The following is a 27079-nucleotide window of genomic DNA, read 5'->3' as shown; positions in this document are numbered from 1 at the left end:
AATTGTGTCCCACCAGGTAAAATTTATTTGTGTTTCTATAGAAAAGAGTCAGTTGCAATGGTAATGTCTCCAATTACAGACTTGTGAACTACCACACTGAGCAGCCTCTCTTAGCCCATCCCGCCGACACCTGATACTTCCGGTGAGAGTTCCTGTACAGCTCAGGCTGGTTTTGAACTCTCTTGGTCCTCCTCCATCAGCTTCCCAAATGCTGGGATTATCAGTGTGCACCATTATGCCCAGCTCACAGGAATCTTTTTATCATTGTTGTTGTTTTTACCCATTCCAAATTCTTTCATAATTTTTATAAACATCTTATTCATAATCATAGTAATCTCAAAAGTTGTTTTGTTTGTTTGTTTGTTTGTTTTTAGTACTGCAGATTGAACTTAGGGCCTTGTTTACATGTGCATGACTACTGAGGTATATCCCTATCCCCTTTAATTACATTTAGAGTGTATGTGTGTGTGCACATGCACATGTGTGCAAGTGTGTGCAAGTATGTGTGTGCATGTATGTGTGTGTTCCTGTGTGTGTGCATGCTTGTGTGTTTTTGTTTGTGTGTGCATGCATCATGTGTGTGCACCCACATGCAGATGTCATGGCACATGTATGCAGACAACAGGCAGGAGTCAGTTGTCTCCTTTTCCCGTATGGGTTCCTGGGAACTAACTAGGTTGTCATGGTTGCCAGTGTCTTTATCAGCCAAACTCTTTTGCTGTTTTTAAATTATTAATTTTTTTTAGGTCAGCAAACAAAGTCATAGGTTTTGCTCTCCCATTTTCACACGTATGTTTCGTACTTTTTTCTCGGTTTTCCTCTCTCTCTCTGCTTTCTCCTGAGCTCCCTAGGCCTCTCTGACTGCTCCCCTTTCTCCTCACAGTTAGCCCCAACTTCTGCTTTCCTGCCACATGAATTCTCTTCTCTCAGAATCCCCATGCATGCACGTGAGCAAGCGCGTGGGCGCGCACACACACACACACACACACACACACACACACATGAACACACACACACACACACACACACGTTTGCTAATATATGCAGAACCTAGATTTATGTGTACCTAAGAGAACACTTATGATATTTAACTTTCTAGATCTGGCATGTTTTGTTTAATATAATTATTTCCAATTCCATTTACTTTCCTGCAAATGTCATGATTTCATTTTTCTTTGTGGCTGCTCAAAATTCCATTGTGTGTATGTACTTTGTTTTGTCTGTCTGTCTTCTGATGCCTATCATCTAAACTGATTTTATTGCCTTGCTACTGTGAATAATGTAGCAATGGAATGGATATGTATGTGTCTTTGTAGTAGGGTGCATCAGTTTTCAGGCATATGTCCAGGAGTGGTATGGCTGAGTGAGTGTACGGAAGTTGTATTTGTGGTTTCTTGAGGCCCTTCCTGCTGACTCCATGGTGGCCACACAGGCTACACTTTGAGCAGCAGTGAACAAGAACTCCTTCCCCACACCCTCGTTAGCGCGTATCATCAGTTGTTGTCTTGACGTCTGAGCTCAAAGCAGCTGTAATTTGCATTTCCCTGATGGCTTAAGGATGTTGAACACTTGTTGAGTTCTTATTGACTATCTGTGCACCTTCTTTTGAGAATTATCTCTTTAGTTCATCAGCCCATTCATTGATTCGATGATTTGGGTTTCCGGTGTTTAATTTTTGCATATGTTAAGAAAGCTTTTTAAAAGATTTACTTTTAGATTTTTAAAATTTTTATGTAAATAGATATTTTGTCTGTAAGACATCACAAGCATGCCATGCCCCCTGAAACTGGAATTATAGATGGTTGTGAGCCACCACATGGGTGCTGGGAACTGAACCTGGGTCCTCTGCAAGAGCAGCCAATGCTCTTAGCTGCAGCCATTTCTCCAACCCAGGTTTTTTGTTTCTGTTTTAAAAATTAAAAAGTAAACCTTTTTATTTTGAGATGGGTTTTTGATAGTTTGCCCAGGTCAGGCTAGCCTTGAACTTGTGATCGTCTTGCCACAGTCATTTCTGGAAGCTGGGATTACAGCCTGTGTTGTGATGCTGTTACTCTTGGTCATAGACATTCTGGTGCAGGCTGCTGTGAGTGAGGACGTGTTGATGCCACTGTGAATCTTAGCCACTCAGTAATGAATCTAGGAAGTTACAACACTCCCTTCACTCTGAGATATTTCATAAGGAGTCTTGGCACGGAGTTCCAAAGGCCTCTTGGCTGTCATGAGGTCAAAAAACCACGCCTAAGAAACTATCCCCCAGATTTCATGGGCAGTACTGAAATGCAAGTGAATTCTTCTTGTCCTGGAATCACCTAGTTTCCTGAGAGTCTCAGCCTGGTAGCCAAGGACATTCTTCTCTTCAGGGCCTGTCAGCCAGGGACCAGGCCATTCGTACTGAGTAGGCTTGGTTGGATGTGAGATCTGCAAGTAAAAACTGTAGTTCTATAGAACAGACATTAGATAATTCAGAATACCTTCTGAAGAAAGATAATTTTTAATATAAAAAGAATATGGCATTAAAATACTAACAATAATCTAACCAAGTGTCTACAACAATTGCCCCTCAGTGGTCTTTCTGTCCATGCTCTTCATGTCTTGGGGTTACCAATCTGCTTTCCTAAGCTGTCTACTTCTAAAGTGCAGTGGATCCTGGGAAATCCTGACTCAGCCCATTGGTTCTGAGGGAACGTTCTATAAATACTGATCATCTTAGAATCTTGTTCCCAAGAATCTATTCTTTGAAGAATTAAGCCGTACCTGTCATTTATTTCCTGTGTGACTCAGAGCCTTGGCCAAGCATCAGATTAAAACAGAAACTGCGTTGGAGATGGCTCAGAGAATAGAATGCTTGCAATGCACTTTACTGTCTCTCTCGGAACCCGGGTAAAAAGTCAGGTATTTGTAATCCTAGTGCTGGGGAGACAGAGAGAAAAGGATCCTGGGAACTCACTGCCTGATCACTCTAGCCTAATTGATGAGCTCCTCCACATTCAGAAAATACAATGGAGAGTGATTAAAGAAAGGCATCCAACACCAGCCTCTGGCCTGTGCACACATGTGCCTAGGCACATGAACATATGCGCACACACATACCATGCACAAGAAAAGAAACGCAAGACTTTTAGATGGCAGATAATGGCCTCCTATAACCAATAATATCACAATGGATAAGGGCAAAAATCTTTACTGGAATGTATTGTGTAACTAGCTCACACGAGTTTTATCTGTATTTAAAACCTTTCATGGTAGCTAGGCATGGTGGTTCATGCTTGTGACCATAGCTACTCAGGAGGTGGGGACAGGAGGGTCACTCTAGCCCAGGCATTCAAGAAAGGCATCTTAAACACATCTTAAACAAGCAAATGCACAAACATATGGAATAGAGGATGGTGAGAAATCTCCAAGAGTATCTAGAGACTTTAACTTGATGTGTTCCTATTCTAACTACCCATCTTTATTTTAATAAAGTAAATGACAATGATTTTTAAGAGGTCATTTTTAGGTATAAATGATATTTTGTTGTTTTTTTCTGTATTCGATTCAATTTTAGGAAAGCAAAATTTAAGATTTAGTGAGGAGATTGGGGCACTTGGCTATAGTATCTCAGGTGCCTGAGAAAGAGTTCTTGGATGTCTCTTTCCTCAAAGGGACAACAAACATTTAAAATAAAAGTAGAAAGTGACAGTTACAAAGAGGCTTACTCACTGCCGCCTCCTCCTCTCCCTCCCTTCTTTTTGAGTTAATTTTTCTCTTCCCATAAATAATCCAGAATGTAAAATTCAGCAGTAAGCACAGAAAAGCATCCTAGGTAGATGCTGAGTCACTGCTTTCTGGGCTGGTCCTTAAGAAGACAGACAACGTTTCATCCATCCTGAAAGCCCGGCCATCAGGGTACTGAGGAGTGAGAACACACTTTATATGATACAAAGAAGAAATTCCCTAAACAAACCTTTTCGTAGTCTAAAAGCACTTTAGTGAGCCCCAGGCAGCCGCAGTTTAATCATTAACGCTGAGGTGTTATTTATATGTGTAGTCATCATTCTTATTTCAAATGAATCAATAACCACTCTTCATTGTGTTTCGGTTTCCAACACCAGCAGCTCTGAGTCTGTGTTTAAGTTTACCACCACTGGCTTTGAGGTCAAGAAGCTGAGAACTGCTATTTTCAAAACTTCTTTAAAAACAGAAGTGCATGCACTCATGTGAGTCCCTGTCACAATAATTCCTGGTATAGTCTCCCTGCTCACATCAGCCATAACTTTTAACCAAGTAACTGATTTCTGTTTCACAAGGAAAACTAGGTTCCGGGTCATTTGGAACTATCTAACGTAAGAGGCAATTTAGTAGACGTGCACAAGTCACAAACACACGCATTACATACACACCCTACATTCTACCTCTCACACAACCTTTTAAAATTTTAATTTTTTTAAACATTTCTTTATGTTATATGTGTGTGGGTATGTGAGTACATCCAGGTGCTACAGCTTCTGTATGGAGATCAGAGTACAGCATGGAGGAGCTGCTTCTCTGCTTCCACCACACGGGTTCTGGGGATAGAACTCGGGACATCAGGTTCTCCAGCAAGTGCCTTTATCCTCCTGGAACTTGCCACCACCACCCCCACCCGGCCCCACATGCCTTTGATCCTAGCACTCGGAAGCAGGTGGATCTCTGAATTCAAGGCCAGCCTGGCTACAGAGTGAGTTCCAGGAAAGCTAGGGCTACACAGAGAAACTCTGTCTTGAGAAAATCAAATAAACAAACAAATAAGTAAATGAATAAGGGATTTGTATTATATTAAGGAAGATTTTGCCTCTTCAGTGGGTTGTATAAAGGATATGTGTTTTGCTGAGGGTACAGCTCAGTGATGAGAACCTGCTCAGCCTGCAGGATGCTCTGAGTTTTATCTGTAGCATCACTTAAAGAGAAAAAGAACAAAATTAGAATTAGCCCCATCTCTAAAAACAAAAGAGAAAGAGTCCAGTGAGATGGCTGCGGGCAAAGGCACTTGATGTCAGGCAAGTAAAACATGAAAATAATGATATAGTTGAACAGTTTTACATTCTTAAAAATTTTAACAATATATAAGGGGCAATAGCTTATTTGATCAATGAACCCATGTAAGTTTAGAGAAAACAGACCTAATTCAAATAAGACATATGTATGCTATACTCAATATTCTAAATCAGAGAAAAGAAAATCTATTTTTATTACTTCAAAATTAAGCTAATCTTACTTAACAAAGATCTATTAATATAACTTGAGTTCTTAAAATGTTCCTTGGTTTTGACGAGAATAATTTTCTTAAGTTCATTATATTTAAGACATTAGAATATCAGGTATGTTTCTTTCCTACAATGGACTTTTAGTGCTGTTTAGTAAATATATCAGGCAAAACAGAGTTCCTTGAATGAGGGATGTTATACTCTAAGAGTCTCCTCTGTGGATAGATACATCATCCTCATGTCGTCATTCTTTCTCTTAATAAAGATAATCTTGAGCATCAGTCCCTGCTCGTATGTTTGGATAGTCCAGCCAGGGCCCTCTTCATGATCTTACTAACGGGAAGCAAACAGTTAGCACAGGTGAACCACAACAGCTAACAACGAGACCCACAAAATAAGTGATAGAGAATGTGAAATCCAGAATATGAGGGAACCAGCAGATCTGAAGCTCTGCTCCCTTGGGTTCTCCTCTGAGTACTGGGAGAAGATGCCCAGCACACAGGCCCCGTGTGCAGGCTTCCCAGTACCTCCGTTCATCCCACTCTACCCAACAAGTCTCCTGAGCATTTCAACAAATAGCCAATAAAAGTTCTAAAATTTATAAAAAGAGAAAATCAGATTTTCACAAATAAAAAATGAGCGTGGGTCAGAGGTGTATTTGAGGAACTGCTTATTTACAAGGAGACCAGGAGATGTTGCCACTGACTCAGAGGAAAATTAAGTAATGTGCACACATGTGAACTGGCATGAAATTGATGTGGACCCATGCAGCGAACTGTCGTTGTATACTAAGCAAAATGTATTTGCATTCTGCTAAGGTTTGCAATTTACAGAGTTGTAAAATAGCTCGAAGGTGGAAGTGCAGGTCTCTGTGGAGTCAGAGAACTCAGGAAGGATGTCTGCCATGGGCCTGGGAACCTGTTTTGTGGTTGATGTCAAAGTCTTCTGAAGAACAATCTAGACAGGAGCCTTCTGCCCTCGGCGTCTTGGTCCATTTAGACCCAAAGGCAGCCAAGTAGAACTTCCAACCAGAGCGTTCTGAGTTGAAGCAGCAGGAGTGGAGGAGAGGTTTGCCTTCACCTGTGTCTGCATCATGAGGCGGGCCAGGCCCTATGGGCAGCTCTGCTTTCCCTCAGTCTTGTGACCTGTCCAGAGATCACCTCAGAGCCAGCCAGTACATGGTGTTCAGCTTTGTGACTGGAGGAAGTTAACTTGGTGAAGCAGTTACCCACTGGGACTTAGTAAGCTCTGGTTTCATCAGGACTCTGCCAAGAGCAGATTGCTCACATGCCCACAAGATCCAACCAGAGCGGCTTCCTGCTTTTGTGACTTAGTGTGAGCTCGGTTTCCCTCCTGTAGCAATAGTGATGCTGTTCTTGGGTGGGTAGAAACCATTTGTCATGTGATTGTACAGACTGAGGGCTGGTCAGGAGATGGAGAAGAACAAACATGTCATCTGTGGAAGACTAGTTATACAGAAATAAGACGAAGAAGCCTACCTCTACTGTGCTGCTGTATTTGACTTATCATCTCATTTAATTGTAGGTTGTCTGTCTGTCCCAGCATTGCTGGACCCCACCTGACTTAGTGTTCTGTTTCTGTGAGGAGGGCACAGCAACTCTTATAAAAGAAGGAATTTAATCGGGGCTTGCTTATAGTTTCAGATGTTCAGTCTGTTATCATGGTGGGGAGCATGGCAGCATGAAGACAGGCCTGGTACTGCAGAAGTAGCTGAGAGGTCCACATCTGGATCAGTGGGCAGCAGGAAGAGAGGGAGACACTGGGCTTGGGTTGGGCTTTTGAAACCTCAAAGCCCACCCCTAGTGACACACTTCTTCCAACAAGGCCACACCTACTCTAACAAAGCCACACCTATTAACCCTCTCTAGTAGTGCCCCTCCCTGATGACTAAGCATTTGAATACATGAGCCTATGGGGGCCATTCTCATTCAGACAAACACACCACCTTATGTTCTATCAAATTCTTTCCGAAGGGAATTTCAGAATTCTGTGAGTCACTTCATTAACCACAGAAAATGATAAGGTTTGCTTCAGGTCAGTTCTTAAGATAGGCTGGTTCTTAGATAAGATTTGGCCTTTGCAGCTCTAAATTTAGTAGAAAGGTTGTATTTCAAGGAAAAAAAATCAAAAATGCCTCTGATATTAAATACAGAAACGTCCTTTTTGCTTTCGTCTTTGACACTATGCCGTAAGCTTTATTAAACATCTGGAATGAGGTTGATCTTCAGAACACCTTAATGGAGCAGAAATAACAGCCTGGGCGCTTATAATAGAACAGATGCAAATGCATCCAGCAGCCGCTCCATTTATGCATTCTGTTAATGCTTTTTATTTTAGTAACCTTACTTCTGATTATAGACTCCCTCGTTAGTGTTCTCAGCAGAAACAACGGATGCCTCTCTCGACCTCAGCGTTTAGAATGAAACTTAAGAGCATAAATCTCCCGACCCTCCGACTTGGACGGCACTTCTCTCACAGTGCAGGCCGTGGCTGAGAAGCAATGTGCACATGCCAGCTCCCTTCCCTCTATCACTTTTGCCAGCTGCATTTGTCTTCCTGGTTTGCGTCAGGAAGAGCTGAAATCACCCTTTACCGCCGACTGGGGGCATCCCGCTGCTATCTGAAGGCTGAGGGCTGGGAAAGGCAGTATGGGCCTTGCTTTTGTGTTTTTCTTATTGTTGCACAATAGAGTTGATACAATTATGTGTTGGCATCTGGATTTGATTATCCCTTGGGTAACTGTTTATCATCCACCATCTCCTTTGGAGTATAGCCCCCCCCCCAAAAAAAATGTCCATTCTCATCTGTAAGACTTAATTTCCACATGGAAATACTAGCGGCTGTGACTTTTACAGAGATCTAATGCTCAACTTCTTTTGTCAGGAAGTGAACTGATGCTGGCTTCTCTTTGTCTTATTCCAAGTTGGGTCATGGGATTTTCCCTGCAGCCTGGGAAGGTAAGATGCCAGCATGAACAGTGTGCATTTAAAACCGTGGTTTAAGGACTCCAGTCTTTCCAGATGTCCCTACGTGGTGGTTTTAATGAGCCCTTAAAAGACACCAACGGGAAAATCTCTATAGTTGGAAGGCCCACTTATATATTATATATATTTCACATATACTGAAAATATTACTTAAAGGAAAAAGTGACAACAATTTTATATCTAAATGCTTTACATATGTATACATCTATGTGTGTATATATATATATATATATATATATATATATATATATATATATAAAATCCCCAAGACATAAATGATGAAAAGTATGCACATATTTTTTATTTGAGACTGAGTTAATGTAGCCCAGAATGGCCTCAAACTTCGAAGTGTTGCTGAAGCTACCCTTGAACCAACACAGGCTCTATCCCTCTCTCTCTCTATTTTATGCACGGGTGTTTTATCTGCATCCATCCCTATACCATGTGCAGTGCCTGAGGAAGCCAGAGAGGGCATCAGATTCCCCTGAAATGCAGTTACAGATGGTTGTGGGTGCAGCACTCTGACTGGGGTCCTCCGGAAGAGCAGCTCCCTTCTCTGCTCAGCCATCTCCAGCCCTGCCCTTGAACTCTTTACCCCTCCCCCATCCTGAATGATGCCATTGCAGGCATGTGCCACCATGCCTGGTATGCGAATTTTTTATTTTTAGTTTTACTTTATCTTCTGACCTTTTAAAAAATAATACACTTTATTTGTGTTTGCAGGGGTGGGGGACTTTTAGAATTTTCTCCCTGGTCATATTTTTGAGGTAAGCAAAACAGGACAGAGATGGAGACTTCAGTGGACTGTTTTGTCAGCATGGAGAAAGATAGCACCATCATGAAGCTCACAGACCACAGAGTTTTGTCTCAGGACTCATGGGAAGCATGGTGTAGGCCCTTCTCCCAGAGCTCCCTGGGGCAGACTGGCCTGTGCACACTCTGGGATGAAGGTTATGTTTACAGCCTATGGCTTCTCATTGCGTGCTCACAGCCCTTCTGTATTTTATTGGGCTTTAGCTACTTTAAGCAAATATTTGAAATTTTCCATGGTTTACTTACCCGATGTAACTTACCCATAGCAAGCATGATGGTTCCCTGTGTGGCCTGTACTGCTATTTCCATTCAGATGTCCCTGAAATGCATCCCACATATGAGTTAGCTGGCTGACTCTCAATCCTGAAAGATTTGCTTTTTAGCCAGACTAAAATTGGGCTAACCCACTTGAAGTGCTCATAATTACCGGTACTTAACAGTGCAAAGGTTACACATTTGACATGAACAGTTATTTTTACAAGATAGGGTATTAGCTAAACATCTCCAGGTGTAATCAAGCTGGTAAATGTTTAATGCATCTGTGGCACCAGGTAACGGAAGAGGCAAAGATTGTGAGCCGGTCATCTCTGAATTCTTGGCCTGTACAGATCTGGTTGGCATTGTACAGGATGTTTGTGTATCATACAGCCGTGGACTAAGTGGACCCACGCCATGCTGTCAGTATAGTTTCTTGAATTCTGAGAAAGATTTTGGTCTTTGTTTGTTCTCATTTTTCATGAATTTCAGGCTGAACTTGGATTGTCATAGAGTGTCGAAGTGGGGTCAGCTCTGGGGGTGTCACAGTGTTGGTGAAGTGGGGTCAGCTCTGAGGGGTCACAGTGTTGGTGAAGTGAGATCAACTCTTGGGGGTCACAGTGTTGGTGAACTGGGGTCAGCTCTGGGGGGTCACAGTGTTGGTGAACTGGGGTCAGCTCTGGGGGGGTCACAGTGTTGGTGAACTGGGGTCAGCTCTGGGGGGGTCACAGTGTTGTTAAAGTGGAATCAGCTCTGGGGGGGTCACAGTGTTGGTGAACTGGGGTCAGCTCTGGGGGGTCACAGTGTTGGTGAACTGGGGTAAGCTCTGAGGGGTCACAGTGTTGAAGTGGGATCAACTCTTGGGGGTCACAGTGTTGGTGAAGTGGGATCAACTCTTGGGTGTCACAGTGTTGGTGAAGTAGGGTCAACTCTGGGGGGTCACAGTGTTGGTGAAATGGGGTCAGCTCTAGGGAGGTCACAGGTGTTAGAATTTTTTCTTCCAGGATATCTCAGTCCAAGTGACATGGCATTGGTATCGAGTCTTCCTTTGTTAGTGACTCTTTTACAACATGGTACTTGTGTTGTTTCTAGGACGTGTAACAGTCATGTGTTTATGGACCACTGTGCTCCTAGCTTTCTACCTGGAGTCCAGCATTGGTGGCTTTTGTAAAAAGATTATCTGCGTTCCTCTTTTACCTGTATGCTGCCCTGTAGCTTTGCTAGATGTCTTGTTTGACTGTGAAAATTGCCAAATGAAATAATTAAGGCAGGAGATGTTACTTTGACTTTGTGTTTTAAAGTTTAAGTGACAATAGAAACGGAGGAGGAGTGGATGGGGGGTGGGCAGAGGGGAGGTGGGGGGAGGGACTGGGAGGAGAGAATGTCAGGGAAACTGTGGTTGGGATGTAAAATAAATACTTAAAAAATCATAAAGCTTCAGTGCCATACACGGCAAGCAGGACAGGAGGGTCAGGGAACTAACTAGCTTTTTCTAGCCTGAAGTCCAGCGTTCAGTGTGTGGAACAGAGCAGCTCTGTTCACGATCTACGACTTCTTGGTTCTTTTTGTCTTTGTTTTGTTTTGAAAAAGGGTCACCCCCAAATATCCCAGGTTGGCCTTGAACTCATGCTAATCCTCCTGCGTCAGTCTCACAAATACGTTTGGTTCCTTTACTCTTGCTGAAGGCCTTCAGTATCGTGATAAATTTCCCTGAACACTATAAAATGTGTGGTAGTTCTTAGATGAACTTTCTCATGTCCAGTGCATTAAACATGGCTTCTGTGCTTACGGTGATACTCTTGGTGCATCTAGAAGACTGTTCAGTGTGGAATCTGAGTCTGGAAGGTTCTCACATCACTGGGCATTTGTACCCATTCTGGCATTGGTCTTCAATTCCAGGAAAGTGTTTTAGCACTCGGTGTTTATCAAACTAGATGGCACAACCCCTTGGTACTTGGCAGCCTATACAGAAGTGAGCCCCAGGAATACTTTAGCAAGAGTTACTTCCATAAAGACACAGGCTGCTTAGCTCTGCGCAAACACTGTTGTAACCCTTGACCTGTGTTTTTCTTCAGCTCACACTAGCTCTACTCCAAGCTGCTGTGTCTCCATTCCATTCTCCTCGGCTCATGCTTGCTTGAAATCTAACATTTGTGTTATAACCAAGGCCGTAACATTTTCATAAGTTAGCTGGAGCTTTGAGGGCAGTGTTCCCTTCTATGACAAATATCTGGAAAAAAATAAACTTCACTTGTAGGTTAGCAAAGCAGTGCAGTGTGTCTCTGCCTTCCTCGGGTTCTCATTTAACGAGGTGAAGAGTAACAAGGTTTTTTTCCTTGATGTTGTTTTGCTTAAATTTCCCATCAGTATTTACCTTCTCCCCAGATGTGGATGGTGGAGAATGTCATCCATTGCTTCTCTCTCGTGCCTTTTCTGTCTGCTTCAATCCTCATCTGCTGACTGAACTTCTACACACGTCGTTCCCAGACTTTACAGGGCTTCCTTTCAGCAGCTAAAATTTTCTTTTCTTTTTTAAATCTTCTGTAAGGTATACATGTTAACTGAATTCTATTTGAATACAAAATAATTTTAAGAAAATTGTGAGGGAGTTTTATTGTATTTTCATACCTCTAGAGCAACTTTTGGAGCAGAGTCTTACCTCGCGGAAACCTACCTCTTCCCTGTGTTTTGAACTGTGTGTGTTGGATGTAACGGGTCTGCCGGGTTACTCTCTAGGGTAGAACCTCATCAACTTCTCCCACCCACTGCCCCTTTTCACCTAAGACATTTCTTCGTGACCCCCATAGATAAGTCTATAAAATTGTAATGCACGCCAAGAATTTGTACTTCAAAACAATTCTTTGCTAAAATAATTTTTCCACTTGTCACTGATTAAAGCAAATTTACATATTAATGAGATGCTTGTGCTTACTTATTTTTACAGAAAGAATTAAGTCTTGGCTGGGTATTTGATACTGAATGCCATGAAGCATCTTCAACATTTTTCATGACTGATGGCAACTTTGATCCTCGGTGTAGAGACTCCTCCTTCACCAAGACACATAGTACAGAACGGTAGAAGCTTGTGTAGGGCCATTTCAGAAATGATTGGAAATTCTGTCCTAATCCCAAGCCAAAATTCATTTAATTACCTTTCATAAAAAAGTTAGCAACTTAAATAGCAATTTTAAATTCAAATGTTCTAACAATACAATCCAAAGATACATTCTTTTGGTATGTTCATGCTAAGGAGCAACAGTAGGAAAATCTCGAAGCCTCTGTTCTGTAATTACTTTGTATCACAGAAAAACACAGCAGTTTATAACGTACAATGATCTTACATCAGAGCCGACATGGAACAGGCAGCATTGGTCAGGGCTGCGTGGTGACTACATGCGCAGTGTAAAGTGTGTGTATTGTGTGTTCAGAACGAAGCTGAGGAGACATGCTGCCTTGCAGGGACACCAACCTGTCAGAATCACCATACATTCAGTTTAACTGCAAATTGTGTTGGGGTCTTTGCATGTTCAGAAATCTTTTATTGTTGCCAAATTTTTTATAACCTCCATGCACTGTTATGTGACCTCATATAAGGTTATGAACCATAATTTATGACACTGCATTCTGAAGAGCGTATGTGTGTGCGTGTGCGCGCGCATGTATGTGTGTGTGTGTGTGTGTGTGTGTGTGTGTGTCTGTCTGTCTGTCTGTTCGTCCGTCCGTCCATCTGTCCTGGGAAGTGGGAAGTAAAATTAGAGAAGAACAAAATATTTTCACTTATCTTTTTTTCTTTTCACGTGTGTTTAATTGAGTTTATGGGAATAATAGTACGTTCATGTTTTACTCATTCATTTATTTTATGTGTATGAGTGATTTGTTCACGTCTGCCTATCTGTACCATGTGCATGCCTGGTGCCTGCAGAGGCCAAAAGAAGGAGCACTGGAGGCACAGATGGTTGTGAGCCTCCGTATGAGTACTGGGAATTGAACCCAGGTCCTCTGGAAGAGCAGCCAGTGCTCTTAACCATCTCTCTAGCCCAAGGAAAAATGTATTTTAATGTTTACACTGTGAGTAATTATAAGTTTGTCCCCCAAATATCTCTCACTTGGTGTGTCAGTTTGTCACTCATCTCTTGTCCTTCTGTCCCCTTTCCTTGTGTACACAAACCGATCTTTGTAGTAGTTTCAGAGAACCACTGTACTGCCTAAAGCCCCCGTGAAGTCAACAACCACAACCTCCTGCTTCATCAGGGAGACATGAGGCTCATAAAACATCTGCTGTTTGGTCATCTGAAATTCACTCCATGTGCTCAATCTTAATGTTCTTTCTCTTATTTATACGTAGGCTATTAGTTATCCTATCACGTTAGTTGTTAAAACCAGTCATTGGTTCACATATAATTGTCCAGACCTGTTGTCCTGATTAGTATAATGTGGGAGGCAGAGAGAACAAATTTGTAAATACATGCCTAATCTGAAAAAAGGTGAGGAGGAAAATTAATTTTACAAAAACACTCTTTTTTTGGTTAAAAAAAATAGCTTAAAGTATGTATGCATGTGTGTGTATGTATATACACTCATTTTTTACATAGCATTATTATTATACATACTTTGTGAACTTCTTACATAACTTCCTGAGTTACTTTATAAATAAATGTTCACATTGAAAAGAAAAAAATTAGGTTTTTTCAGATAGAGTTTTACACTCCATCCTAGGCTGATCTAAAGCTCATCGAGTATCCCTCAAATTTTAGTTGATCCTCCTGCCTCACTGACCATGTGCTGGGACTACAGATGTGTGCCACCATTTCCAGCTAATATTTGTATTTACACTTGACGATACCATAAACTGATGGGATGCCAAACAGCATGATTCTTGTTATATCAATCCTTTGAACATGTTGACAGGGAAAAGGCGCTGGCTGCTTCTACCAGACTGCTTCTTTGTGGCATCCTTTGCTGTTTTGTGTTGTCTCTGAAGGACAATAGAAAAGCTGTTAGTCATATAAGGTTGACACACGTTCAAGAAGGCATTGTTGAATGGTGGGGAAGGGATGTAATGTTGAGTAACTCTGGGTTTGGAAGAAATAATAATTTTTTTAAAGATTTATTTATTAATTATGTACACAGTGTTCTGCCTGCATGTTTGGTGAATGACAGAAGAGGGCACCAGATCTCATTACAGATGGTTGTGAGCCACCATGTGGTTGCTGAGAATTGAACTCAGGGCTTCTGGAAGAGCAGCCAGTGCTCTTAACTTCTTAACCTCTAGATGGCTAGAGAGCCATCTCTCTAGCCCCGAAATAATAATTCTGAGGAACAGTTGCATTCATTTACACATCTGTGTGAAATGTAATAAGTTGCAGATGACTTTGAGTTATATACAGACAGTTATACCATTGAAGATGCAGACTTTAAGCCTGGGTGGCATGTACCTGCAGTCCTAGCTACTTGGGAAGCTGAGGCAGGAGGATCACTTGAGCCAGGGGGTTGAGGACAACGGGAACAGCCCTGTAAGCCACATCTGCAAAAGTTGTCAGAGAGAGAAGCCAAACCCAGAGGGCAAGGATGCTGTCTGTACATGGAGTCTGAATACCACCCAGTTCCTCTAGATTCTAAGTTGCTGAAGAATTCTAAAAGAAAGGAAGGGAGGCAGGAAGGGAGGGAAGGAGGGAGGGGAGGGAGGGAAGAAAGGAAGGAAGGAAGGAAGGAAGGAAGGAAGGAAGGAAGGAAGGAAGGAAGGGTGGGTGGGTAACATAGCGCCTTTGTCTGTACCCGTGGCTCTATGGGCTTCACTTCAAGCCTGTCTGCTCCACATTCACAATCTGAGAAGTCGAGGCCTTTTTCCTTCATTCCAGCTGGGGACCTTGTGTTGTCCACATCGTGTATGGAGCAGATCCGATCTTGATCTGAACTTTTGTCCTATAGGTGCATTGAGAATTATACGGGAGCTCGTTGCGAAGAGGTTTTTCTCCCCAGTGCCAGCATCCAAAGCAAAAGTAACCTGTCGGCGGCTCTCGTGGCCCTGGCGATCCTGGTCACGCTCACCATCACAGCACTCTACTTTCTGTGCAGGTAACCGAAGGGGAGCAGACCCTCACAAAGAAGAAAGTAATACACAAGGCAGCGGCCTCCACGGACCCAGCACACTCTCTACTTCTAGATGTTTCTCCAGATGCTGCTTTGTTCTGGCATTCTCTCTCCAGTACAATTTTGTTATAAACTAATGAGTCATTTTAAAAGCATCTAAAGCAACTCAACCTGTTCCTCGTCACTGACGTCATCACTTGCCGTGATGCCTCTAAGCTAGGTGAACCCACACTCACTACAGAAATCATCTTTATGTCACCCAAGTCTTTCAGTGAGGTTTTTTATAAATAAGTTTTGAATATTAAAGGCAAAGTGACTCGTGCAGGGCTTTAGAAGCTAAAGGCACATGGCTGATGTCTGGTGTCAGCCTTTTCTTTGGCATCTTTTATGTGCCAGGCATAAGGGACATAGTGGCCGACAAGGTAGAAATATTCCCTAAATTCATGGGCTGTTTAAATCTAGAGAGAGAGATAAAGAAGCAGAAAGTTAAATTGGAGAAACTGGTAACTTCTAAGAGAAACCAAAGGGAAATTTACATGTTGCAAGGCCATATACATCCAAGATTACTTGCATTGATTCCTTTTCTATTATTCTTCAATGTTTTTGAAATTTTTTTAAAAAGTGAATATGAAATTTTTAGTAGTTATTTTGTATTAACTAATAAGTATTAAACATGCATTGGTTACTCTCATATGGTTATGAAAATGGGGTTGATGATGGTCATTGTAAGACAATCCAAGTTGGCTTGAGAAGTTAATATTCCAAGAATAACATGTAGATAAAATAATATTTCATAAACCCTGGTTAAAATTTGGAGGGTCTTTGGCTCTTTTAAAATGTGCATTACGCCGGGCGGTGGTGGCGCACGCCTTTAATCCCAGCACTCGGGAGGCAGAGCCAGGCGGATCTCTGTGAGTTCGAGGCCAGCCTGGGCTACCAAGTGAGTCCCAGGAAAGGCGCAAAGCTACACAGAGAAACCCTGTCTCGAAAAACAAAAAAAAAAAGTGCATTACTATGTGTTTTATTTCAAAGTATCATTTAAGCAACCCAGTAGATCTTATCTAATTGTTGCATCTGAGTACTTGAGATACAAAAACTTCCAGGCCCATCGCATCAGATTGTCTTTCCCGTGTGATCTGCCACTCCCATGGGCCCTTCCTCAGTGTGACCTTGCCACTCAACCAGCAAGAGTTAGACTTTAAGGCTGGGGCTGTGTAGTTCAGTGATAGTGTGCTGTCTGGCAGGCATGAGGTTCTAGGTTCAAGCCATTGAATTGTGATAAGAAACAGTTTATTTCTCTAGACAGGCACTATATGATTGCCCCAGTCATGAGTATCGGGTAAATGATATAATGAAGAACACAGCCTTTAAATGGGCTAAAAGCTCCATCTTAGAATCATCCAGAATCTTATAAGAAACCTGAGCAGATTAAAGAGCCAGAGCTAGACTCCAGCAGCAACTGCTAGCCGTCTGAATGAGGCTCCCTAGCCGTCCTACCTGTCGGAACTTGTAGTTGGCTTGTGTTATCTGCTGGTTGCCGGCAATCATAAGGAGTCCTCCAGATGGGGCGGGGGGGCTCAGTGGTCAGCTAGCTAGAAGCCATGACAAAGTATCAAATGAGTCATCTTGGGAATTTATCCCTGAATAATGATCTATTCTTTTTTTTTTAAATGATCTGTTCTTATTCTACCCCTCTATGTATGTTTTCCAGCAAAATACACCAAAAGATCAGCTTGACTGATTCTAATTTCTCATTATTCTCTCTAGTGTTGACTTGGAAATAGATTTTCATCTTCTATTGATTGGTTATTGAGCTACTTTGTGTAATAAGGCCTCTAGCTTTGACTGTAGTAACTATCAACTAACTCACTGTCACGAATTTGTTCTCAAAATTTCATATATTAGAAACAAGTTCCCAAAGTCCTCTCTTAATGGTGTTTAAAATGTTGTATCTTTGGGTGACGGAGGCTCAGCAGAATGAAGGAATGAGCCCTGTAATGCATAATAGAAGATGGAGGATTTATCATCGAAAGCTATTAAAGTGAGCTCTGTCTGACTGGCTGGTCCTGTCTCACAGTGTGGTACCCAGTGCCATGCCATGACCCAGTTAAGACAGGCCTTACCGGATGCTGAACAGTTGTTAATGCTGTAGTCTTAGACATCTCAGCATCTGGAGCCATAAGTTAAATGAACATCTGTTCTTTATAAATTACCCAGTCATATAGCAAGAGAAAAAGATTGATGCCACCGTAACAGTTTAATGGCTTAAAAAGAAAGGCTTTCTAATTCATAGTATATAATCATCCTGTGTTATCACATGGATTGGAGATGGTTGTGCTAAACATTGTCCTGAGGACTCAAACTACAGAGCAGCCACCACAAGTGCTGTTGGTTGCATTGCCAGAGGGAAGGAAAGTTCCAGAGTGCCTCACACTCAAAATGATCTGTCCCAGAAGTGACACAGACACTCTGACAGAATCCCTTTCACAGGCCTACGCAATTACAAAAAGTGTTAGTAAATGTAGCTCACCCATATGCTGCAAGGTAGAAAGCCAGAAGCAGGTCTCACAGAGTGACTAAAGAATTCATAAGGGAATCTGATATTCCACTGGGACTTGCTAAGAGTGACTTGTGTATTTTTTTTAATACATAGAATTTTAATATTTCTACAGTTGTTGCAACTGGATTCCTTTACCAACCTTTGAATTTATAAAGGTAACAATGATATATCCCCAATGTACTGCATGCCATTGAGCCACAAGTTTTCATAAAAGAGCAAAGCACAGTTGCAGACTGGAGGCAGAATTCAGGAATATTCTGATCTAAAGCTAGATATAGTGGCTTACGTTTGTAATTTCAGCTCTTGAAAGTGAGAGGCAGGAGGATGGCTGTGAGTTCAAGGCCAGCCTGGTTTATAGAGTGAGACCCTGGCACAAAAAGAGGAAAATTCTAATCTGAAGTACCCTATACCATGCTAAATGATAACTTTTGGCCCAGGCATAGTGGCTTACACCTACAATCCTAACACTTAAGAGGCTGATGCAGGAGGTTTGCAGTGAGTTCCAGGCAAGCCTGGATACCAGGGGAAACCCTGTCTCAAAAAGAAGCCCAAAGCCTTCTCTTTAGGGTAGAAAGTATAGGCGTGTAGGTATGAGAACGGAAGACTATATAAGAAAGATTGGTGGTCATTGAAAAAGAAACCTCTAAAGCCAGGAGTGGTAACACATGCCAGTGGTCCAAGGCTAGCCTCTACCACTTAGAGAGACCCTGCCTCAAAAAACGAAGACAAAAAGAAAAGAAGGAAACCTCTAATCACAAATGTTAAATGGGTTTTCATTCTGAGCCCATGATATTTCTAGTGTCTAGTGGGGGAAAGGTTAAGTGTATAAAGCAGTCTAGATGGTAAATATTCTCAACTGATTGACAGAAACAAGTGCAAATCAGCTCTTGAAGAAGCCACTGTCTTTCTTTACCTTAAAGGGCACCTCACAGTATAAGATTACTCACCGACATGGGAGAGAGGCACCACTAATTAGGACAAATCTTGGAAAAACCGCATAATGATCTCTTCTGATTCTGAGCACATTTTCCAGCATAATGTGCTAGGGGGTAGGCAAGCTGATTAATTCCCTTATTAGTCACTGTACTGATGATTTGGAAATAGAATTTTCATTTGATAGTGATTGGTTATTGAGCTACTGTGTGTAATACTAGCCCTGACAATCTCGGTTTGGCTGTGGTAACTCTGAGTAACTCTGAGTTTGCTATGGAGTAAATGTATTCTCCAAATTTCATGCTAAGAGTAGAATCAGATATTCAAAATATTCTTTTGTGGGGAGAATCAAACCCATGATATAAAGTAAGTATGTTTAATATGTGTGTAAAAGAAATGGGAGCTGGAGAGTGGTTAAGAGCTGGAGAGTGATTAACAGTACTTGTTGCTCTTACAGAAGGCCTAGGTTCAGTTCTCAGCACCCACATGTTGGCTCACAACCATCTATATCTCTAGTTACAGGGGATCTGACCCCTCTTCTGGACTCCTTGGGCACCAGCATGCAAATAGTGCATATACATACACATAGGCAAAATACTCATAGACAAAAATAAAATATAAATCTAAAATTAAAAAACAAATGATAGGTTAACAAAAGAGCAGATTTCGCAAAGGCCAATACAGAAGTTGAAAAAATAAAATTAACATTAAAAAATTCAATATATTTAGTTCAATGTTAAGTTTAGTTTGTGTTTTTAAGCAGATTAGAAACAGAAAGGGGAAGGATGAAGGAAATGGGGAGAGAGATGAATGAATGAAAACGTACCCCAAACCTAAGGAACAAAAGAACTGTAAAATATTAAGGAAAGATCAAGAAACATGGCAAACAAAGAGACTACATCTTACTCTTTTACTTTTCTGGAGTTTGAGAGAGAAAAGACTTGAGGCAGAGGCCGTGTTTGAAGAGGATAATAGCTGAGATGTTCAGAATTTGTAAGTTACCCACAGACTCAGCAAATGTCAAGCAGATTAAAGAAAAACACATGTGCGTAGCACAGCCTCATAAAGCATGGAATCCCGATTCTAAAGAGAAAATGCTAACATAAAGACAGCAGGTCTTCAAAGACTCAGCCGTTGCTGAGCGCTGAGTACTCAGGAGGCACGGGGCGGATGCAAGCCCGCCGTGATGTTGGCAGTATGCTGAGAGAAGGTGGCCGGCAGCCCCGACCTCTGAGGGGGTGAAAACATCTTTCAAGATTGAGGGAGAGGCCAGGCAGTGGTGGCGCACGCCTTTAATCCCAGCACTCGGGAGGCAGACGCAGGCAGATCTCCGTGAGTTTGAGGCCAGCCTGGTCTACAGAGTGAGATCCAGGAAAGGCGCAAAGCTACACAGGGAAACCCTGTCTCGAAAAACCAAAAAAGAAAAAGAAAAAAAAAAAAAAAAGACTGAGGGAGAAACGAAGATAACTGTAGATGTATAGACCTTAGAGTTATTTTTCAGTGAGTCAGAGGGGAGCTGACTCTCCAGGGTGTATGTGAGATGAAAGAAGGAAAAATAAAGAAACAGTGTATAGGTTTCAAGATAAAGATGTCTTCCTCTGTGTTTTTAAGAGTGGACAATATATGCAGCCAAGAATGACCTTGGTTGCGTGTTTTCCTCACCTCCACCTCCCAGATGCTGTGGTGGAGGTGTGTGCTACCACCCCCGGCTGAGTGCTGTTGCTTACACTGTCCATAAGCATTGTTTTCACCCTTTCTAATATATGTTTTATTCTACAGTTTTCTTGCGAGTCATAAAGGCTAGACAATGGAAACCTGAACATTTAAAAAATGGATATAAATTTAGTTTTAAAAAAATAGCATTTGTTTTATAAAACAACATTTCAAAATAATTTTCAGGTCAGACCGAAATGTGCTTGAAATCACATATTTTCTTTTTGTATGTGTCTGTGTGTGTGCACATGTGTGTGCAAGCGAGAGCACAATACCAGCTGTCGTTACCCAGCTGTTGTCTACCTTGCTTGGCCTGGAACTCACCAAGTGGGCTCTGCTGCCTGGCCTGGGGCCCCAGAGATCCGCCTGTCTCTGCCTCCCTAGTGCTCAAGTAGCCAGGGCACAGCGCCACGCACAACTTTTAAAGATGCAGCTTCTTTGGCTGAGATTCGGGGCCTCCTCATGCTCACAAGGCAAGCACCTCGCCAAGTGACCTGTCTCCTCAGCTCTTTTCCCAATTTTAATGACAACTTGAGCAGAGGGAACACATGTCCTAACCCCATGGGCAGAATCAGTCTGATCATTATTGCTCGTGAGTTCTAGACACGGCCTAGACACTGGGCTTAAAATGCTCTTTGAGGAGCGAAACTGAAGCCAGGCATGGTAGTGCATCCCTGTGACCCCAGCACTTGGGCGGGTGGTAGTGCATCCCTGTGACCCCAGCACTTGGGTGGGTGGTAGTGCATCCCTGTGACCCCAGCACTTGGGAGGGTGGTAGTGCATTCCTGTGACCCCAGCACTTGAGAGGGTGTTAGTGCATCCCTGTGACCCCAGCACTTGGGCGGGTGGTAGTGCATCCCTGTGACCCCAGCACTTGGGAGGGTGGTAGTACATCCCTGTGACCCCAGCACTTGGGCGGGTGGTAGTACATCCCTGTGACCCCAGCACTTGGGTGGGTGGTAGTATATCTCTGTGACCCCAGCTCTTGGGAGGGTGGTAGTGCATCTCTGTGACCCCAGCACTTGGGAGATGTAGACAGACAGGAAGATTGCCAAGTTCTAGATATGCCTGTCATACAAAATGAGACCCTGTCACCAAAAATAAAAAGTGTTGGGGGGGGGGAGGTCTGGAAAGGTGGCTCAGTGAGTAAGAGTCCTTGCTGTGTGAACATGAGGACATGAGTTCGAATCTTCCACACCCACATAAGATCTGGGCATTGCTGCATGTGCCCATAACTCTAGTGTTTGGGGTCAGGATGGAGACAGGTGGGTACCAGCTCACTAACCAGCTAGCCTAGCTGAAATAATGAGCTTTGTGTTCAGTGAAAGACCCTGTCTCAAGGGAGTAAGGCAGGGAGTGATAGCGAAGGACACCTGACATCCTCTTCAGGTCTCCACGTGGGCAAATGTGCACAACACACACACACACACACACACACACACACACACACACACACACGCACGCATGGACACATACATACATACACATGCACACACATACACATACACATGCACACACACAATGGCAGAGAGGGAGGAAAAGAAAAGGAGGGGAAATATTTAGTAAATGAAAAAAGAATGAAAACAAATAATTCTTTAACAGAACCCACTAGTGGTTGAAAGTGCTTTGACCTGAGGGCCTTTTGGATCTTCTGTAACTTAGGATGCTACTTGAATGAGGTTCAATATGCCCCACCCCCAATGCTAAAACATCTGCTGGAATTGGCATTTTAGGGGAGAGGCCAGGGCATTTTTGGAAAATGTCATGTTGCTATGGCTAGATGATGTGAATTTCACTAATGTGAGTTAATACATTGAGATTGGCATATTGAAAAAAAATAAAGTACCTTCACATTTCAATTTTCATTTAATATTTAAAGCAGTTCTAGGTGAGGTTATAATCGGATGACCCAAAGCTGATGGTATTTTCCATTTGTGTTTCTCACCTCTTTGATGCCAGGAAGGGACACCTTCAGAGGGCCAGTTCAGCCCAGTGTGAGATCAGCCTGGTGGAGAGAACCAATCCCAGTGCCCACCACAGTGAGTACACTCAGAATGGCATGTTTAGGCCTAAGGGTGAGATCTTTGCTGTTCTGCATATGGATTTGTGTTCACAGGCATTAAAAAACGGGTGATCCTAAGAATTTTTCCATGGATTTTGTGTTAACCATTAATTTTGCACATGAGGATAAATTTATTAGCAGTGTGAAAGAAGTAATATTTTTCTCAAAATAAGTATGTGAAATTATATGAATTCCAACCCTTGAAATGATGGCGTCAACTGTAATGTGCTAGAGCAGCTCTGAGGAACAGGGTTCTAGAAGCATTCTGATGTGGGCTGTGCTGGGAAGGCAGGGGTGGGGGTGGGGGTTTCCTTAGGAGTGAGAAAATCTTTGGGAAAACTGTAGTCGAATCAGTGTTTTTAAGCTATCTTGAGGTTTCCGCCTAAACCAAAACAGCAGGCACAGGATTTCCTTCCTCTGACTTGAAAACAATGAAGAATGGACAGACTGTGTGAAGCAACAGTTGACCTCTGGTCTCAATATGCGTTTTCATCTATGTGCGCATGCACACACACACACACACACACACACACACAAAATAAATCTTAAAAAAAAAAAAATGAACTTGGTGGCATGCTCCTATAACCCTACTGCCCAAAAAGCAGAAACAGGAAACCTCTGGGGTTTGCTGGCCATATAATCTCGCTGCATCAGTAAGATCCAGGCTCAGCAGGAGACCCTGTCTCAAAAAACACTGATAATCAAGGAGGAAGAAAATGACAGGAATTAGTGATATCAACAATAACAATTAGGTGATGTCCCTACCAACACCGCAAACAGGGTGACAGGAGAAGATTTGGCATAATTTAGATTAAATAGACAAATTCCTTGAGAACAAAAACTACCAAACAAAGAGGTCATTTGAGGGGCTGGGGATGCAGCTCATTGGTAGAGTGCCTGCCTAGCACGCAAGACGCCCTGGCTCTGTCCTCGACACTGCGTAAAGCCAGGGATGGTTATGCGCACCTATAATTCCAGCCCTTAAGAAGAAATACAGACAGGAATATCAAAAGTTCAAGGATATCCTCAGCTACAATGAGGCCAGCCTGGGCTACCCTGCTGCCAAAGATCTCACTGGACCCTGTTTCAAAAAAAAAAAAATCTGAAGAATAATATGGAAATTTAAGAGTTTTTTTTTTAATGCCAAATGCCGTTTATTGAAGGAGGGAGGAGGTCTTAAATACAGGCTTACAGCACAATGGGAGAACCCCGGAAGGCAGACGTTCACTACCGATGTTTTACACTCTTGCATCGAAGCTGTTAATGTCCATTATGCAGGATACACAGACAAGGATCTTCCCTTAAGCATTCAGGAGGGTGGAACCCAGCAGGGAATTAGCATAGGGAGGATATCAAGGTCAAGGTCAGCAAGCAAGGCAACAGTTACCCAAAACGGGGGCCAGGGCCCTACAGGTCTCCCTTTTACTAAAAAACAAGCTTCTGACTTAGGTTGCATGGGACATCAGCAGGTCACCTTACCCATCATGGAGATGCCTGCCCAGGCCACACAGGCGCTCTGTCTTAGGTTGGTGAGCGCCCCCCAGGTATTACCCATCTCTGAATACTCATTATCATACAGGCTCAATCGTGTGTGAGCTGCAGAGTTAACTGCTGCCAAAGATTACACTGGACCCTGTTTCAAAAAAAAAAAATCTGAAGAATAATATGGAAATTTAAGAGCTTTTTAAAAAAGATAATTCAAATAGTTCCATATCCATTGATTGAAACTTTTCTTCAATGACTGTCCAGACCCAAATAGCTGAACTTATGCCAAATTTCCAAAGAAGAAACAACTATTCTACATAAGTGTATGAGACCAGCTGGTAGTTTAGTAATGTTGCAAGAGAGAGGGTTAATATTAAAAGTAAAGTATATTTCCGTATATTAGAAACTACTAGATATAGAACCTTTTAAAACAACACACCATTTGTTACAGCATCTCAAAGTACACAGGGGTAGTAAAAAAACAAACAAACAAAAAAAAACAGGAGTAAAGAGACCCTGTAGTGGTCTGAACGAGAATGGCACCATAGGCTCATGTGTTTGAACATTTGCTTGAAAGTTGGTGGAACTGTTTGGGAAGGATTAGTGGGGGTGGCCTTGTTGGAAGAGGTGTGACTCTGGGAGGGGACTTTGAGGTTTTTAAAGATTCATGCCATTCATTCCCAGTGTTCTCTCCACCTCCTGCTTATGGATCAAGATGTGAGCTCTCAGCTGTATTCCTGACAATATATCTGCAGCTTGCTGCCAGGCATCCCTGCCATGATGGACTTAAACCTCCAGAGCCATAAGCCCAACAAATCCTAACAATATGTTAAATAAAGCCTTCCTTCTGTGAGTTACTTTGGCCACAGTGTTTTAATCACAGCCATAGAAAGGTAACTAATACAGACCTGTACAGTGAAATCTGCAATTATGCTAAGGAAAAAAAAAGAAAAGAAAGACCCACCTAAGTGCAGAGATTACTGTGTTGAAGGGTTTAGAAAACATAATATTAAGATGTCAGTTCTCACCGGGCAGTGGTGGCGCACACCTTTAATCCCAGCACTCGGGAGGCAGAGCCAGGCAGATCTCTGTGAGTTTGAGGCCAGCCTGGGCTACCAAGTGAGTCCCAGGAAAGGCGCAAAGCTACACAGAGAAACCCTGTCTTGAAAAACCAAAAAAAAAAAAAAAAAATGTCAGTTCTCTTCAAATCACCCAGAGATTCGTGCCATCCCAATAAATCCCAGTAGGTGCTTTGATTTTGTGACGATTGACAAGGTGACTGTAATATGCCTCTGGAAAACAAAGGGTCTAGAATAGGAAAGCAATGTTGAATCAGCACACTGAAGAGCTTACATTATCTAACCCCCAGCTTGATGTAAAACTCCCAGAATTCAGACAGCCTGGTGCTGGCATGAAGATGGATACAGGCCCTAGACATGGATTCCTAAACATCAGTCTAACAGGATGCTGTGACAATCCAATGTCCACATGCAAGAAGATAAATTTATTCTTTCCATATACAAAAACAACTCAAGATATCAGCGAATGTAAGAACTAAAATATATAAGTTTCTTAGGAGAAAGTCTTCATGCCATTAGATTAGGCAAAGATGGAATATAAAAAGCACAGTTGGTAAAATACTTAATATACTGGACTGTATGCAAAGGACAAATTCCCGTGCTTCAAATGATTCCACTGTAAAAATGAAATACAAGGCACAAAATAGAAAATACTTGCAAATCAAATGTCTGACAGATGGTATAAAATAGACAAGAACTTAGCTGAGTGGTGGTGGCACACAAATTTAATCCCAGCACTTGGGAGGCAGAGGCAGGTGGATCTCTGTGTGTTTGAGGCCAGCCTGGTCTACAGAGTGAGTTCCAGGACAGCCAGGGCTACACAGAGAAACCCTGTCTGAAAAAACATATGTGTGTATGTATATACATATATACATACAAGAACGTGTTCAACTGAAGTTGAGACCAACTCAGCCAACTCAGTAATAGAAAACAACTGAACTCAAGTGTGGGCATTTTACCAAAGAAAATACACAAATAGCTAATAAGCACATGAAAAATACTTGACATTGAAATCCATTAAAAGATTGAAAAGCCAAAATAAAATACCAATTAACACACTAATTCTGCTGTGGGTTTTTTTTTTAAAGTCTGTAGGATATGGGAAAGCACAGTTCATTGTTGTAGTGACCATAAAAATGGCATGGACAGTTTCTTGAACAAGTTGGTATGGCCCAGTAATTCCTTCCTAGTCAGCTACCCAAGTAAATAAAAACTTGTGTTTGTATGATGAGCCAGAATGTTCACAACAACATTCCTTCCTGTCTCCAGGGAGTGGAAATCACCCAAAAGTCGAGCTGTACCTGTAAAGTCGTAGCTGTACAAGCATGGCACATGTACACATGCTGTCACATGACCAAAGTCAGCTGTGCTGTGTGGTAGAAGTTTCAGAATGCCCTGTGTGCGTTTACCTTTGTATTAAGGTTAGGTAAGTGAGTTCTTAAGGGTTGGGGTTGGGGTGAGTAATCACAGCAGATAGCCCTGAAAAGTATTTCCAGGGTGATGGATCTGTTTAAAAACTGGGTCATGGTTGTGGCTGTATGACTGTAATTTTTTTAAGCCAGTGAATAGTATATAAAGGTGAATGCTCTAAGTGTGGGTTATGTCTTAGTCAACTAATAATGCCAGGCTGGGTGTGTATGTACTAAAAATGAAGCAGCCCCACTAGCACCATATACAAAATGAACTCAAAGTGGGTGAGAGAGACTACATGTAAGACCCAAAATTAAAAGACTCAGAAAAATCAGAATCCAAAGTTGAACTCAGCGATGATTTCTTGTATATAATACCTACACATAGTCAACTAAAAAAACTTAGATAAGTTGGACTTCATCAAAACCAAAAGTTGATGAAATTAAAGG

At 42.2% G+C, this 27079-nt stretch overlaps 1 protein-coding gene across 1 annotated transcript in view; it reads left to right on the top strand.

Moving 5' to 3' along the window:
• Nrg4 (neuregulin 4) overlaps window positions 1–26709 on the top strand; it is a 57000-nt gene extending 30291 nt beyond the window's left edge. The window contains exons 3-5 of the mRNA XM_059267919.1: window positions 15227–15373; window positions 22554–22633; window positions 26490–26709. Coding sequence (XP_059123902.1) covers window positions 15227–15373; window positions 22554–22633; window positions 26490–26527 — 265 coding nt within the window. The 3' untranslated portion in view covers window positions 26528–26709. The remainder of the gene's footprint in view (window positions 1–15226; window positions 15374–22553; window positions 22634–26489) is intronic.
• The last annotated feature ends 370 nt before the right edge of the window (window positions 26710–27079 follow it).

Source organism: Peromyscus eremicus, chromosome 7 (genome assembly GCF_949786415.1).
Source record: "Peromyscus eremicus chromosome 7, PerEre_H2_v1, whole genome shotgun sequence".
Taxonomy (NCBI): domain Eukaryota; kingdom Metazoa; phylum Chordata; class Mammalia; order Rodentia; family Cricetidae; genus Peromyscus; species Peromyscus eremicus.
The sequence above is the reverse complement of the archived record's forward strand: the minus strand, read 5'-3'. Positions and strand labels throughout refer to the sequence as shown.